The sequence below is a fragment of the Haemorhous mexicanus genome, chromosome 5, assembly GCF_027477595.1.
Source record: "Haemorhous mexicanus isolate bHaeMex1 chromosome 5, bHaeMex1.pri, whole genome shotgun sequence".
Classification (NCBI taxonomy): domain Eukaryota; kingdom Metazoa; phylum Chordata; class Aves; order Passeriformes; family Fringillidae; genus Haemorhous; species Haemorhous mexicanus.
In genome coordinates, this window is record NC_082345.1 from 38,135,513 (window position 1) to 38,149,445 (window position 13,933).

General features: G+C 40.3%; 1 protein-coding gene across 7 annotated transcripts in view; it reads right to left on the bottom strand.

Annotated features, from left to right (window-relative positions):
• The window catches only part of NAV3 (neuron navigator 3), a 249,998-nt gene that overhangs the window by 171,312 nt on the left and 64,753 nt on the right, over positions 1-13,933 (bottom strand). For all 7 annotated transcript variants that reach the window (XM_059846871.1, XM_059846869.1, XM_059846870.1 and 4 more), the window contains exons 2-3: positions 8,017-8,134; positions 7,247-7,299 (exon numbers count right to left, since the gene is read on the bottom strand). In XM_059846871.1, coding sequence (XP_059702854.1) covers positions 7,247-7,299; positions 8,017-8,134 — 171 coding nt within the window. The remainder of the gene's footprint in view (positions 1-7,246; positions 7,300-8,016; positions 8,135-13,933) is intronic.

Below are 13,933 nucleotides of genomic sequence, written 5' to 3' on the forward strand. Positions count from 1 at the left end.
TCACATTTCCAGCAGTTCTTCCATCCTTTCCTCAGCTTCCTTGATCTCTCAGAGTAAAAATATGCTTGGTCTACCACAAAAAGGCATCTGTTACTCTGTCTGTCCAGCTGTCATCCCATCTATATTTTCTCTTAAATTTCTTCAGTTCCTGGAAATTTTAGGGTTTGTTTACAAAAGCACTTGGAATTCCTCCTCTTCCAGTTCTATGCTGAACCAGTTTGCCTCTCATCTTACTCAAACTGGCTGTGTTAATAACATTAATAATCTCTTATCAACAAAACTTGAAACAAGAATTCAAACATCTACATCCTTGAGATTCAACCAGCATTAACACCTTTAACCTTGCCCTTAGAGAAATTGTTCTCTTTCCTTTTTTTAATCTCTCCATTCATATAGTCACAATTATTCCCAAAATGTATTCTTATAAAAACCCTCATTATTCCCTTTATCTTTTTTCTTTTGAGGTTACATGTATCTCTAGTCTTGATACACTCATTTTCATTTTTACTCTAGCCATTATGTCAAGTTAATTTCAACTGCAAACAAAAAAATAAATTTCAAGGTCTACACCAATGAAGATTAGTAAAGAAATTACTTCCCATAACTATCCTTCAGTATGCATTATCTATTTGAAAATTTTCACTGCACTTGTCTCTACATGCATTGCTTTTTGCCAGAGAATTTTTAAATTTCTCTGGCATAGAGGATTACATAAAAAAGACATGAGCCCCCTGCAAGGCATACACAAGTTTATGAGATGGCTTTGTTGGTGTCTAAAACAAAGAAGGAAACTCCAATACTGAAGTTCAGCTTCTAAAATTTTGTCCTGCACTCATCATTCATGATTCAAGAGTTTGGAATATGGGAGACCAGTGATAGTTGGCTTCAGCATTCACTGAACACCAGACAAGTTTCAAATGCTCTGAAGCCATCTTGTGCATTATACACTGACCAGGGGATTGCAAGAGTCTGGATGTGTCAAACATCTGTTTGAGGGAAAGTCTTCCCTCAAACAGCTGAGGACAATCACTGGGGAAGGATGCGGGAATGGGATTAATTCCTAAAAAGAAGATCACACCCTGACCCTACCTAGGAAATGAGAGGACTTGTCAAAGAAAGGATCTTCAGAAGGCTAGTTAGGACATGCTCCTGGCTATGACAGTATCGGGCCCCTGGGTTCTGGGAATCCCAGAAAGGTTAAAAGTTGAATGTAAATCACCTACCTAGTGAAGAAACTCACAAAGCACAGCAAGTTAAGCAAAAATATATACTTGAAAATGGGAAATCTGAATATGTATCAGGTTGAGGAGTGTCATTTCCTCACAGAAAAACATCTGCCCATATCCTTTCATAATGGAGCTGTATCCACCTTGTCTGCTCTTCCACACAGAGCTGCCAGTGTTGCAAGACAGGAGAGAGCAGATCGTGAAAAGAAGTGTTTGTCACCCACTGTGGCTCTAATGTGTATTTAACCCACAGCTGCCCCCATAAAATTTTTATTGCATGAGACTTAATTCTGCCAAACCACAAGAGTTGAATTCAGAAACATGTAATTAACAGGTAAGTAAATCCTTGTGAGGCAGGACACCAAAGAACACACAAGATGTGTACTACCATGACCTAATTTTCCCAGGGAATGGGGATCATAATGCTACTGCCAGCAATTAAAAAGCCCAAGGAAGAAATACAATTGATGGGAGCTTGCTAACTTTTGGGGACAGGCTCATCTACACTGAGGGCAAAATGTCCTCATGAAATTCCCAGCTGGACAACAATCTGGCTTGAGGCTGCACAAAAGTATAGTCAACATGGTCTGAATTTAAAAAGAAGGGGGTCATACAGATGTCAAAAGGAGTCCTATAGGTGTCACTGCAGGGAGAAACTGGCCCACACGTTAAAGGAGCTGGGGTTAGTTTTCAAAACTCAGATTGAATTCCCAGTTTCCCAAGGGACCATATTTCTTCACCCAGCCAAATTTCTTTGTATATTTCAATCTGTTACACTTGCGTGGAAGGCTCACCTGAAGCTGCTCCAAAGCACAGAAAGTATATCTTGAAACCATACAGCCAATCTCACCAACAACTGCACCAGCAATGCCAGGAAATTCTTATACAGTTCAAAACTGTGCAGGAAGGAAGAGCTCACATGTGGGCCCACTTGACAGTGAGCAACGGGGTGACATTTTCAGGCTTCCTGTCCCTCAAAGAGCTGCATACAACCATAACACACACATTTTCATGGAATTCATGACCCTTAGTAGAACCCTCATTAGTAGAAACCAATTCTTTATACACAATTATCCTGTTTTCCACAGTTTTTAGACACAGAGAATCATGCTGATGTTCTCATCCCTGGATATTGACATGGCTGGACACGGACGGGTGCTACCCCACAGTGTCTGCCCAGCACATCCGTGCCAGAGGAAGTCTGAATGACACATGGCACATACCCATTTATCCTGTCCACAGCCTGATTCCTTGTAAAGAGGAGATCTGCTTGCACCCCATCCTCTTGCAACCTTGTCTTCCTCCAGAGAAAAAGCCAAGCCTATCAGCAGAGATGGAGCCACCATGGGCTTCTGCGGGATTGCAGGAACACTACAGAGCACATCTAGCACAGTAAATTACAAAGCAATGTCTACCAGTATACACACAGTATTCTGTGTCTGTCTTAAGGCTTCACACACTTTAACTTTCTCTGTCACAAAAAAAGCTCCCTGGCTAAGCAGAATCTGATCCACCTACTCTTGTTACCTTCCTCTTGTTAACATACACAACTTTTCTTCAGTCTCATAAAATAAAGCAATATTTTTGGCATTACATTTTAATATTATTAGCCTCTTATTAATGAAATCAAGAACTATGTTGCAGTAATTATCTTATTAGTTCTAAACACAGTCACAGCAATTCCCACTTTTATCAGATACGCTGCTGGTCACCCAAAATTGGTGCTAGCTCTGATAACTAAAGCTTTTTACCAAAGATTTTTATCAATATGGCAATTTTCTACAGCTCCAACACCTTTTCTCCACTCCTTGAATTCCAGGATGAACATGACCTCTATTTTTAGTGAGCTCAACTTTCTCTGTGGGACTGCAGCACATCTATATTCTAAATCATAAAATTACCTTTGATGTGTACCTTTGGTTGTATAAAATGGTAGAAAAGTGTGCCAAAGATCAGACCGACAAAATAAAAAACAGTCTTCATGAAGTGCATACAAAAACACTAGGAAAGTCTTTAATAAGAAAGTTCTCTCCAGCACTATCTAACTATGAGAAGGCCCCTGATATCAAGAAAAATTAAGGATGCTTTTGTACCTAGATGGGTATTGGCAGAGATATTTCTTGTGAAAAGTAGCAAGAGCTAATTCTCAAAAACACCTATTAAGGCAACATTGATCTCTGAAGGAAAAATCAACTTGAAGTGCAATAAACTAAAAATTTTTGTCAACTTTGAATTTATTTTACCATTTATGCTGCTGACAGCACTGTAAACTATGCGAGGAATGAGTTTTTTAAAAGTCACTAGGGACAAAACTGAAAATCTCACCATTAAAGGATTTTCAGTTCATTCAGATTTATTGTATGTTTGAAGTGATGTGTTAAAAGCTGAAACACTGGAGATTTTCCATTATATTTATCATTTGTTCAGGAGGAAAAAAAAAAACAAACCTGAAAGCTTTCTCTCTGAACAATTATATAAAAGCTTTATAATGTATTTTCTACTTAGAAGGCTATCTCATTTTCTCTAATGATGGGGAAACTTAAAACAGAAATTAAAGAAACAAATGGGTTATAAAGAAGCAAAAAGGAATTAGCTTTAGATTTTATCAAAAAGTAAACCCTTGAAATCCTGTTATTTTTTAAAATAAAGATGATATGAAATATCCTTAATTGACAAACTTATGTAATAATTCATACAAGGAAAAGATAAAAATTCATCTGGCATTATTTTCCATTGAAGGGATTCAAAGAGATGATGAAAAAATAGAAGTTCTATATTGCTCCTATGGAAGCATGTCTGTAAGGAAAAAATAGGCAAGACTCTACATGACACTCTGGACAGACATATGCTGTAATACACAGAGGTTTAAAGCCTTATTATAGTTATGAAAACAATTAATAAGAAATGCTAAAATCTTTTCTCCACAGTAGACTGACCCAGCAAACAAGCAAAGCTCCCCAATTTTCTTACTAACTTAATTTATTTAAAGCTTCTGAGATTTGAATATGAAAGAGTTTATCCCCCAGTACATCTCAGATATTCAGGTTCTGCGTGGAACATCAAATGGGCGAAGATAATGAATTCTGGTAAAGCTAACTATGCAGAAGCTGTGTGCTGCTGGCTTCACTGGTTTTTGGTTGTTATGAACTTGGACCTATGGAGCCAATTTAACTTGCCTGTAAGTATTTATACATCAATGCCAAAATGAGCATAGTGCACAAGACATTGCAATGAACTAACTAAAGAAAAACTAAGCATTTTATATACATTTAAAATAAACATTAAAATATGTTTACAATTTAAATTCAGTAAGAGCTGAATTGAGATGCCTCAATTGAAAGATTATGCCATTGGCATCATTCACTTGAAAGATGATGCCATTGGCAAGAGGAAAATCAAATTATGAGTGGAACAGACTTTGGGAATATTGGTAGTGATTAATTATGAACTGGTATCAATATCATCCACAGAAAGTATCAAGATTTTCCAACAGCAGAAAATCCATTTCAGTGCTCCCTAGCTTTTTTAAAGCTAATAATAAAATATCTTAAACCTCCTGAAAATGGGTATCAAAGGCCTCCTGGAAAGGGTATCAAATGGCAGATGAATAGGGAAACATTTCCCCTTAATTGCAAGTTATGAGAGCAAGGATTATGAAAACACATGTTCAAGAAGAGGGTAGTGGGATTCGTGAGATTTTTAACTAGAAATTTTTAAATTAAAGCAGTGAATGAAGGCTAACAAATGTTATTGGAGTATCTGACTGTTGCTGGTTTGATGGCCAATGTTCTAGCATGTACTGACAGGACATATTGCTAGACACTGGTGCATGACAAACATGCATCATGTAAACTAGCTTTGACCCCTGTTGTATTTTTTTTTCCCCTGCATATCACAAACACCTCAAGAGTCCACTGCTATAAGGAGAAGAGAATTGCCCTACAATTAACTGAGCAGGCTAGCAAAATTGAGCACTGCTGAGGAAAATTACCTGAAAATATGGTAAAATTGTGCCTCTGGCTAGGTTAAACCAGTGCAGAGCCCAAAGGCTACAAATGGAGAGCAGGCTCAAAACCTGGTGTCTCTGAGAGAAAAACTGACAAGTTTAAATGATTTTAACTTCAGTACATTTTAAATTTTCTAACTCAGTTAAGAAATCAGCGGTATAGAAGTGGTATGTGAAAAGTCAGGAGAATAATCTGATCAGTCTGTAGAGATAAAACAATTCAGTAAAGAGTTCCATCAAAGGACAGATAAATAAATACATTGCAATGAAGTTAAAGTGGCTAAATGTGACACTTTAGTCACTGTGCAAACACTGATGCATGACTATGCACAGCAGCTTTCAAAGCACCTGGTTTGACACCCAGAGCACCTGGGACATATTCTTTGGCCTGGCTGAGCTGTGGCATGGGCTTATGGGAGGAGAAAGACAGACACAAGGAGAGCCACAAGTACTGCTGCAGCATGGGCATGCACTGACCACGTTTCCTCCATAGCTGTATGGAGCTAGAGATGAAATCAAGAATCCCTTTTCCACACAAAAATGCAACAGGGAACATACACCAAGGTTGTTCTGGAGATGCAAACATTGCTAGAGTAGATAGTTCTCTCCGCAGCTCATCTTTCTGTCATGGAAATGAAGCTCCATAGACAACAGAGCTGTGGGTCCCTAAGCAGCTCTAGATGGCCATAAACCACTTACATAACCTTGGAAAATGACACCCCTTCCCTGTGCTTTTGTGCCTCCTTGTTTGTCTTGCCTGCCTGGAATGGCAAGTTTTAACATGACTGAGTAGAGAGCGATTATCTCTTGATCTGTGTGTATAATATTAGAGTTCCACGCTGCAGTTCCCAAAGTTCCCTGCCAGGGCCACTAGGTGCTGCTGTAATATGAGTAATTAAAATAATAACTGTTATTAGGAAAATTGTGTGTATTCTTTCTATGGACTGTTTCAAATAGCCTGAAAGTCAGAGAAAAAACTTATTCTAAACCTGCACATTTTTGAACGATAAGAAGCAAAAGACCCCGTTATTCACTACACTAGTACTCAAAAATTTTCCCCTTCCCTTTTGACGCTGTGCAGAAAAAAGCTGCAAACACCCTCCACCTTTAAAAATGCACTGAAAAAATGCACTTTTTTCTGTTTCATTTCCATTTTTAAACCCAGTTTCAGCAGTTTACTATTATGCAAGCTCAACCAAATCACTATACTCCAAAATCCTTGCCAGCTACACAATTATGGACCTTATTTATATCTTATTTGAATGTGAACAGAAAGGCAAAGACCTCAGCATGGGAGAACATGACTTGGATTGCAAATGATTCAATAAATGCATGGTGATTTTACTAAGGCTCAGATTTTGTGTCTGTCACTTTCACAGTATTCTAAGGAGGTTTCATCTTATTAAATGTAGTTGACTAGCCATAAACACAGTAAAAGATTAATAGGACTCCATATGAATCACAGTCACTAAATGCTTTTTGTCTGAGTGTATTAAAAAGTCTTTAGACAGCTGCCAGCTATAGCTGAGAAAGCTATATGACTAAAGTGCTATTTCTGAAAGCCTTGGAGTCAGTTCACCAAACTGGACTTCACAGTGGACAATCCAAAAGGCTATTTATATTTTAAAAATAATTTGGCAAGTGTTGTTTATCAAATCAGTTTTCCAGACAGAAAGACTCCACTTAATAATTTACTCTTGGATTCACTGTCCTTAGAAAGAAGCTAAATGAAATTATTTGGATCCACAGAAGAACAGGTCTGATAAGGCAATTCTGGATTAATTAGACGTGATGAAGTTTTGCTGACAGGTTATCTCAAGATCCAAAGTTAGCACAGAAACAAAGTTAAAACAATAAGCATGTGTGGAAAATAAGTATCAGGAACCTGATGAGAATTAGGACTTTATGGTAAAAATGAGATAGAATATTAATATTTTATATAAATCCTTATTAAAAAGCATTTTAGGAAGGTGGAGTGGTGCCAACACAAACTAAAAATATATTTCATTCTTACCATTTGAGACTGGCTCCGTGGACAGCCATTGATATCTTCAACCTTTTCATTTGCTAAACAAAAACAGTGAGGGGAAAAGCAAAAGTAAACAATGAGATAAAAGTTTCCTTTCCAACCCCTGTTAAAAAAAAATTTAAAAAAAAAGAATAAAACTCAAACCCAAAAACCTAAAAATCAACACAGAAAAAAAAACCCTGAAGAAAAGCAGAAAAGGCACAGCAATAAAATGCAGAGGGTTTTGTTGACAGAGAGCTCTTTTCTAAGTAAAGCTCAGTCGTACAGTAACAACACTCTTGTTAGCAGCAGTTGCTTCCATATGCCAAATCATGCAAAGGGGGAAGTGCGAAGGAGGTCGCTGCTAATTCTTCAGCCCCTGCAAAATAACTGCTGACATGAAATCTTCCACAATTGTCTTTGCAGGGTCAGGATACAGTTTCAAGGCATCCCAGAAAGTATGAGCCACTCCAACTAACAAAATGCACACATGGGAGACATATGGTTTAATGGAGCATTCATTTCTGACAATTCAAAGTGTGTAAGATACAGTTCTGGCCATTTAAAGTATGGTTAAACAGCAACTTCCAAACATGCTCACATAAACATATTTTTTAATTAAGACAAGGATGAACCACACAAATATCAGAGACATATGGACTCAGTCAAATTGTATTATTCAGGGTTCATCTTATTGTTAAATACATTCAACTTGAATTATATATTCCCCCACGCAAGGAGTCAGCTCACAGTGCTTCCCTCAGCCCTGGTCTTACCGATGATCTGGATGATTTCTGCTAGCAGAACTCCATCTGCAATGTCCTGTTGCAAATCCTTGATCAACCGCTTGTGGCCAGATTTTGCTAGGTAGTGGTTAGCCCAGTCCGTGTAAATCTGCAGAGCAGAGAGGGAGGGCAAGGGGAAGAGAGGGAAAAAGACAATAAAAAGTCTTAAAACAAATGTTGGCTTACATAGCAGAACTATTCTGGAACACATTCCCATTTAAGAAGTCAGCACTAAGGGAAACAATTTTAATGTGTTTTTTGACTTTTTTTTTTCTCCCTAACGGTCATGCCCCTCCCCCTGCCATTCTCTGATTTATTTTAGCTTCAAATGATTCAGGCTGTTTCAAGAGGGTTCAAACTTGCTGTGACCAAGCAAAATTCCCCTTATGACTGTAAAGGAAACTCCTGTCGTAAATCAATCACATCTACCAAAACTCCACCTCCCACCACACTTCTACCTCCACACATGCCCTGCCAACAGCATTCATACTTTGGGGCTGCCTAAGAGAAAGTGATAGAAGAGACATGTGCCTGTGTTTGAGTAAGGATTAATTGGGTTGTCACTGGTGTTTCTGCACCTGGTGACACCTCTGTAACACTTTATGCAGTAATCACTGTGTCCCACTGCCCAGGGACAGGTCATTTACCCCTTGCCTACAGTTCAAAGCGCTCCAATGTGCACAGAGCACCAGATGCACTGTAGTCGTGTCACTGGAATGAGAGCACATGTATTTTGGAGATATGCTGTGCCCTTTCTTTGCCTAAAGAGGAGGGAGGAACAGTGAGACTGAGCAGCACCAAATACTTAGCAACTGGCAGCACAAAAATGGCAGGTGTAAACAAAAGGTTGAAAAGGACCAGCTGAATTACATCCTGCAAAATAAGGGAGGAGAGGGGCATGAAGACAGATGTTGGAGGCATTTCATAAGGTGTGTATGCACACAGAGCATTTGGTAGCACCTACAGCACACACACAAGCAGAACCTTAGGGTGGGATAAGAGGGACACAGGCTTCCTTAGGGTGGGATAAGAGGGACACCTTCCCCTCTGCACTGAAGGAGGAGTGCACCCCAAGAGCATCTCACACCTTACTGGGGTGTCCCAGCATACAGAAGGAGCTCATGGAAGTGGAGGTTGGCAGGGGGTGTCACACAACAGGAGGGTATCTGTGGCCTTTGGCAGCCGGCCCTGGCTCCGTTTTGCAGGGTGTCTGTGACCTCTTTCCTCATTCCAGAAAAGAGGACTTGTACAGAACCTCCCAAGCCTCCCACTGCTGTGGGATGATAACACTAAGAGAGAGCACATATGTATGATAGCACCACCATGTGAGTAAATATAATAACCAAGAGCCTTCCTCTGCAGAGAATATTGTTTGAAAATGTTGAAACTGCACCTTTTTCATAAAAAACCCAAACCCATAAGCTTACTTTATAAACATCCTTTTATTTAACCTCACTGACCCTTGGGAGAGGAAGGGGTCAGAATCCCATTTTGTGAAGAGAAAAACAGAGGCCAAAGCCATTAACAACTTGCTTATTTCATCAAGGAAATCTGTGGCAGAGCCAGGGTGGGAAAACAGATGCAATTCCCAGTCCAGAGCCTAACTCAGAGAACCATTATCTGCTTTCCAACCCACAAAAATATCACCATTTAGTCCATGCTCACCTGCTAAGGACTTGTTTGCTACCTGAGTACAGAGCCACAGATTTTCTCCCTCATTATTAAAAGAGATAAAAATAGAACTCATTAGGTCTACTCTATTTCTTCCCAAATTCTTTCAGGAGGATGACCAGTTGATTTTTCATAGATTTCTTGACAGCTTTAGAACTTCAAATAACTCCACAGAATTAAACTGTAGAAGTGCATTCAGCTCTCCAAAAGTCAAAGGATGCTGCTGTTGAATGGGACCCTTAATCTCCCTGCTACACTCAGGAGTCCACTTGAATCTCCTCTGCTTTCACTGACTGAAATCAGTGTTTTGACTGATAGATGTTCTTTTTCTTTCTGTTACAGCTGAGTAACATAGAACACTCCATTATTTTATTTGTTTTTTAAAGCAAACTGTAGCTAAGAAAGTGCTTCTTCAGCCAGATAATCATATGGAGTCCCCATAAAGATTGTTTGAACACATATTTAAAAAATTATGAAACCATGATGATAAAAGACACATACCACACCCATAGCATCATATATTCCCTACTACTAGTATTTCAACTTCAGTCATACTTTTAAAGTAATGTTTCAAAAATACTCTCTATTAATATAAGCAGAACTATTTTCTGTATTCCAATGAAACTGATCCACTGGAACATACAAAATTTAATACCACTAGTACTATTATAGGTTAGTTTCATATTACAAATAAAAATACCAGGCATTTCCTTTTTCATTTGTCACACCCTCACAGAATTGGGTGTATCAGTCCTAATTTTGACTACAATTTGAACTATTCTCCCGCTCAGCAGACAAGGAAATTTCAACATAGCAGCTGCTTTGCAAGTGTCTAGTATTCAAAGAATGGACTTCACTGATCCATCCACCCCCTTCATAATTTTCTTTTTTCATTAATTTAAAAGTGATAAGCATAAAGAATGCAAACAGCATTTTGTAAGCAAAGGCTGATTATCCACATCATACCAAAATTTTTCTGATGGTCAGTATTTAATAGTCATGCAATGGTACAAAAACAGTACTGGGAGGAGCCTGTGTTCAAAGGGAAGATTTTTCACTTCAGATGTTTTACAAAAAAATCAAGAAGGCAGAGATTTATTGATGGAGACAATATAGCAAACCAACACCCAGTTGGCAATGGAATGTCACACTTTATTTCCTCTCTTTCCACTTGCTTCTGTTTCCAACCCCTTCCCCATAGCATGCCTTTCTCATTCATGTCATTTTTCTGGGACCCAGTCGGTCAGGAGTCTTGTAAAAAATGAAAAGCATGAAGAGAGACACGTGAAATTCTAAGAATGCACACATGCCACTATAATCTTTTTACACTAAATTCTCTCATGTGAAAGTAATGAGAAATAGAGACTCTCCCCTTCACAGTTTTCAAATATCAATGCACCTCATAAGTTTTATCTTTGAATCCTTGGGAAAATATAAAGTTCCGGTGTGCTTCATCATTGACAACACTCAGTAATCACGGGAGAAAACTCAGAACAGAAGATCAAAAATCAGTAACTTCATGAAAGTCTCCTTTTCATGAGTGCTCCCCTTCCACTGGATGCAGAGCAGCTCTGAGGAGTAGCTGTGCATGCTCTCCCTCTTCTCAGAGCTAGCAATAGGTCACGACATCTTGCACTAATTCGGCAGCAATGCTTCCCCCAAACCCTCTTATCTTAGATTTTTCTATAACGAGGCTGTTTCAGAGAGAAGCACAGACATGAGTGTGAGTTGTTGCAACACTTCCTCCGCTCTCCGCTGCTCCAGTAACCCTGCGCTACAGCCGCACAGCGCGCCGGGCTGCGGACTTACTCATTTCCTGCCCGCTTCCCTCCGGCCGCCCCGCTGCGCCGGCACGTCCGACCCGGGACAGCTCACTGCAGCACAGCCGGCAGCGCAGGGGACAGGGGACAGCCGCTGTTACCTGTGACAGCCGGCAGTGCAGGGGACAGCCACTGTTACCTGTGACAGCTAGGAGCATAGGGGACAGCTGCTGTTACCTGTGACAGCTAGGAGCATAGGGGACAGCCGCTGTTACCTGTGACAGCCAGGAGCATAGGGGACAGCCACTGTTACCTGTGACAGCTAGGAGCATAGGGGACAGCCGCTGTTACCTGTGACAGCCAGGAGCATAGGGGACAGCCACTGTTACCTGTGACAGCCGGCAGTGCAGGGGACAGCCCCAGTTACCTGTGACAGCTAAGAGCATAGGGGACAGCCACTGTTACCTGTGACAGCTAGGAGCATAGGGGACAGCACCAGTTACCTGTGACAGCTAGGAGCATAGGGGACAGCCACAGTTACCTGTGACAGCTAAGAGCATAGGGGACAGCCACTGTTACCTGTGACAGCTAGGAGCATAGGGGACAGCCCCAGTTACCTGTGACAGCCGGCAGTGCAGGGGACAGCCACTGTTACCTGTGGACAGCTAGCAGCACAGGGGACAGCCACTGTTACCTGTGACAGCTAGGAGCACAGGGGACAGCCGCTGTTACCTGTGACAGCCAGGAGCATAGGGGACAGCCGCTGTTACCTGTGACAGCCGCTGTTGTCTGCCTCGCGGAGCACCGGTCTCAGGAGCACGCTAACGGAGCAGACCGGACCCTCCTGTGTTTGTGTGGTCCCAGCCCCATGCCAGAGCCGGTGATTTAAGTGCTCACAGCACAAACGGGATTCAGCAGGGCAGCCCGAGCCCTGGCACAGGCTGCTCATGCTAATGACGGTTTCCCCTAGCATTCCTCAGCTGCTCGTCATGCTCCCCTTCAACAGAGTAGAGGAAATAAACCCTGATACCCAAATATAGTTATGAACTTCACCTCAATACTTCACATGTAGCTACAAGGAGCACAGTAGAGCTGCTTGGCAGGATCTGTAATGAAGCAGAACACTTTGTAGCATGGTAGCTTAATGAAGTGAGAAAGGGAGAGGATCTCACAGGTTACTGCCTTTTTAGAAAATGTTTAATCAGGAACCATGTAATGTACATCAGGCAGTGATATAAAGCATCCTCTTTAATACAGAAACATTACCGCCCACGATCGAGGCCAAGTGGGAAATGTCAGATGGGTTTCAAAAGTGCAGTCAGCCTAATGCAATAATAATGCATGACACTTCATCAGTGTCTCTCACTAGATCAGCTCAGCATGCTTTCCAGGCATAAATGAGATCACTCCTTCTATTTATTATTTCTGTAGATATGAGGAAACTGAGGCATAGGGGCTGCTTTTTGATGTAGCTCACTCAAGGGCAAGCAGCTGGGACTATATTCCATATATTCTGAGTTGAAAATAATTTCTTTTGTGAGCTATTTTATCAGGTACTTTTATATAGGAAAATGCATATTCCAAGAATTTGGATCCTTCCTGAATTTCTGTTTGTTTTTTTGTTTGCTACAGAATATAGAATCTCAGCTCTTGAAATGGTCCCCAGTTGCTATTGAGAAGATGGCTTTCCACATGCCTCTGTCCCTCCCTTATGTACCAGAGGTGCTGCTCAGGGAGAACAGCACTTGCTGCCAACTGTGGTACAATAAGACCTTGACAGACCATGCCATTAAGGAGCAGAGGTTAATTTTCAAAAATATTTAAATATTCTTCCACTTCATATTTCAAAAGATATGTGGAATGAACAGACAGAATCCAGCTCTCACCACTTGTCCTTTAAAATATTCTGCAAAGACAATTGTATCCCCATTCATTTGCATGGCAGACTTGAAATGTTGTCCTCCAATGCTCACTATCATAAGCACCTTTGGGGCTGGGGAGGCTTTCTAACAACCCCACTTCCCAAAAGGAATCTGTAGGCAAGAGCACATTTTTCTTTAGTGTTTATTTTGTGGCAAATAACAGTTAGACAAATGAAAGGAAAATTTATCTATTAAAAAAAAAAGCTGCTAGCAGTATACCTGGGTTGCAATATTTCACAGCAATGCACAATGCTACTTCTCAGCAGAGCAGAGAGAGACTGTCCTTTATTCTATGTTTGGATTATAACAGCACATTTCATAATTATTTTTCTTTATGAAAAAAAGAGTAAAGGAAAATGAAACTATTAAATAGCCCCAAGACTAGAATATTAACAGTCAGCCAAAATGGAAACATGGCACTGTTAACTTTATAAAAGGGTTATGTGACTTCTAGTGTAATGTTTTCACTCTACTTAAAATGTTTCCATTGGAAACAACTGATAGTTGATAGTACTTAGAACTTTTCACCCATGGACACTTTTTCAAATTGCCCTT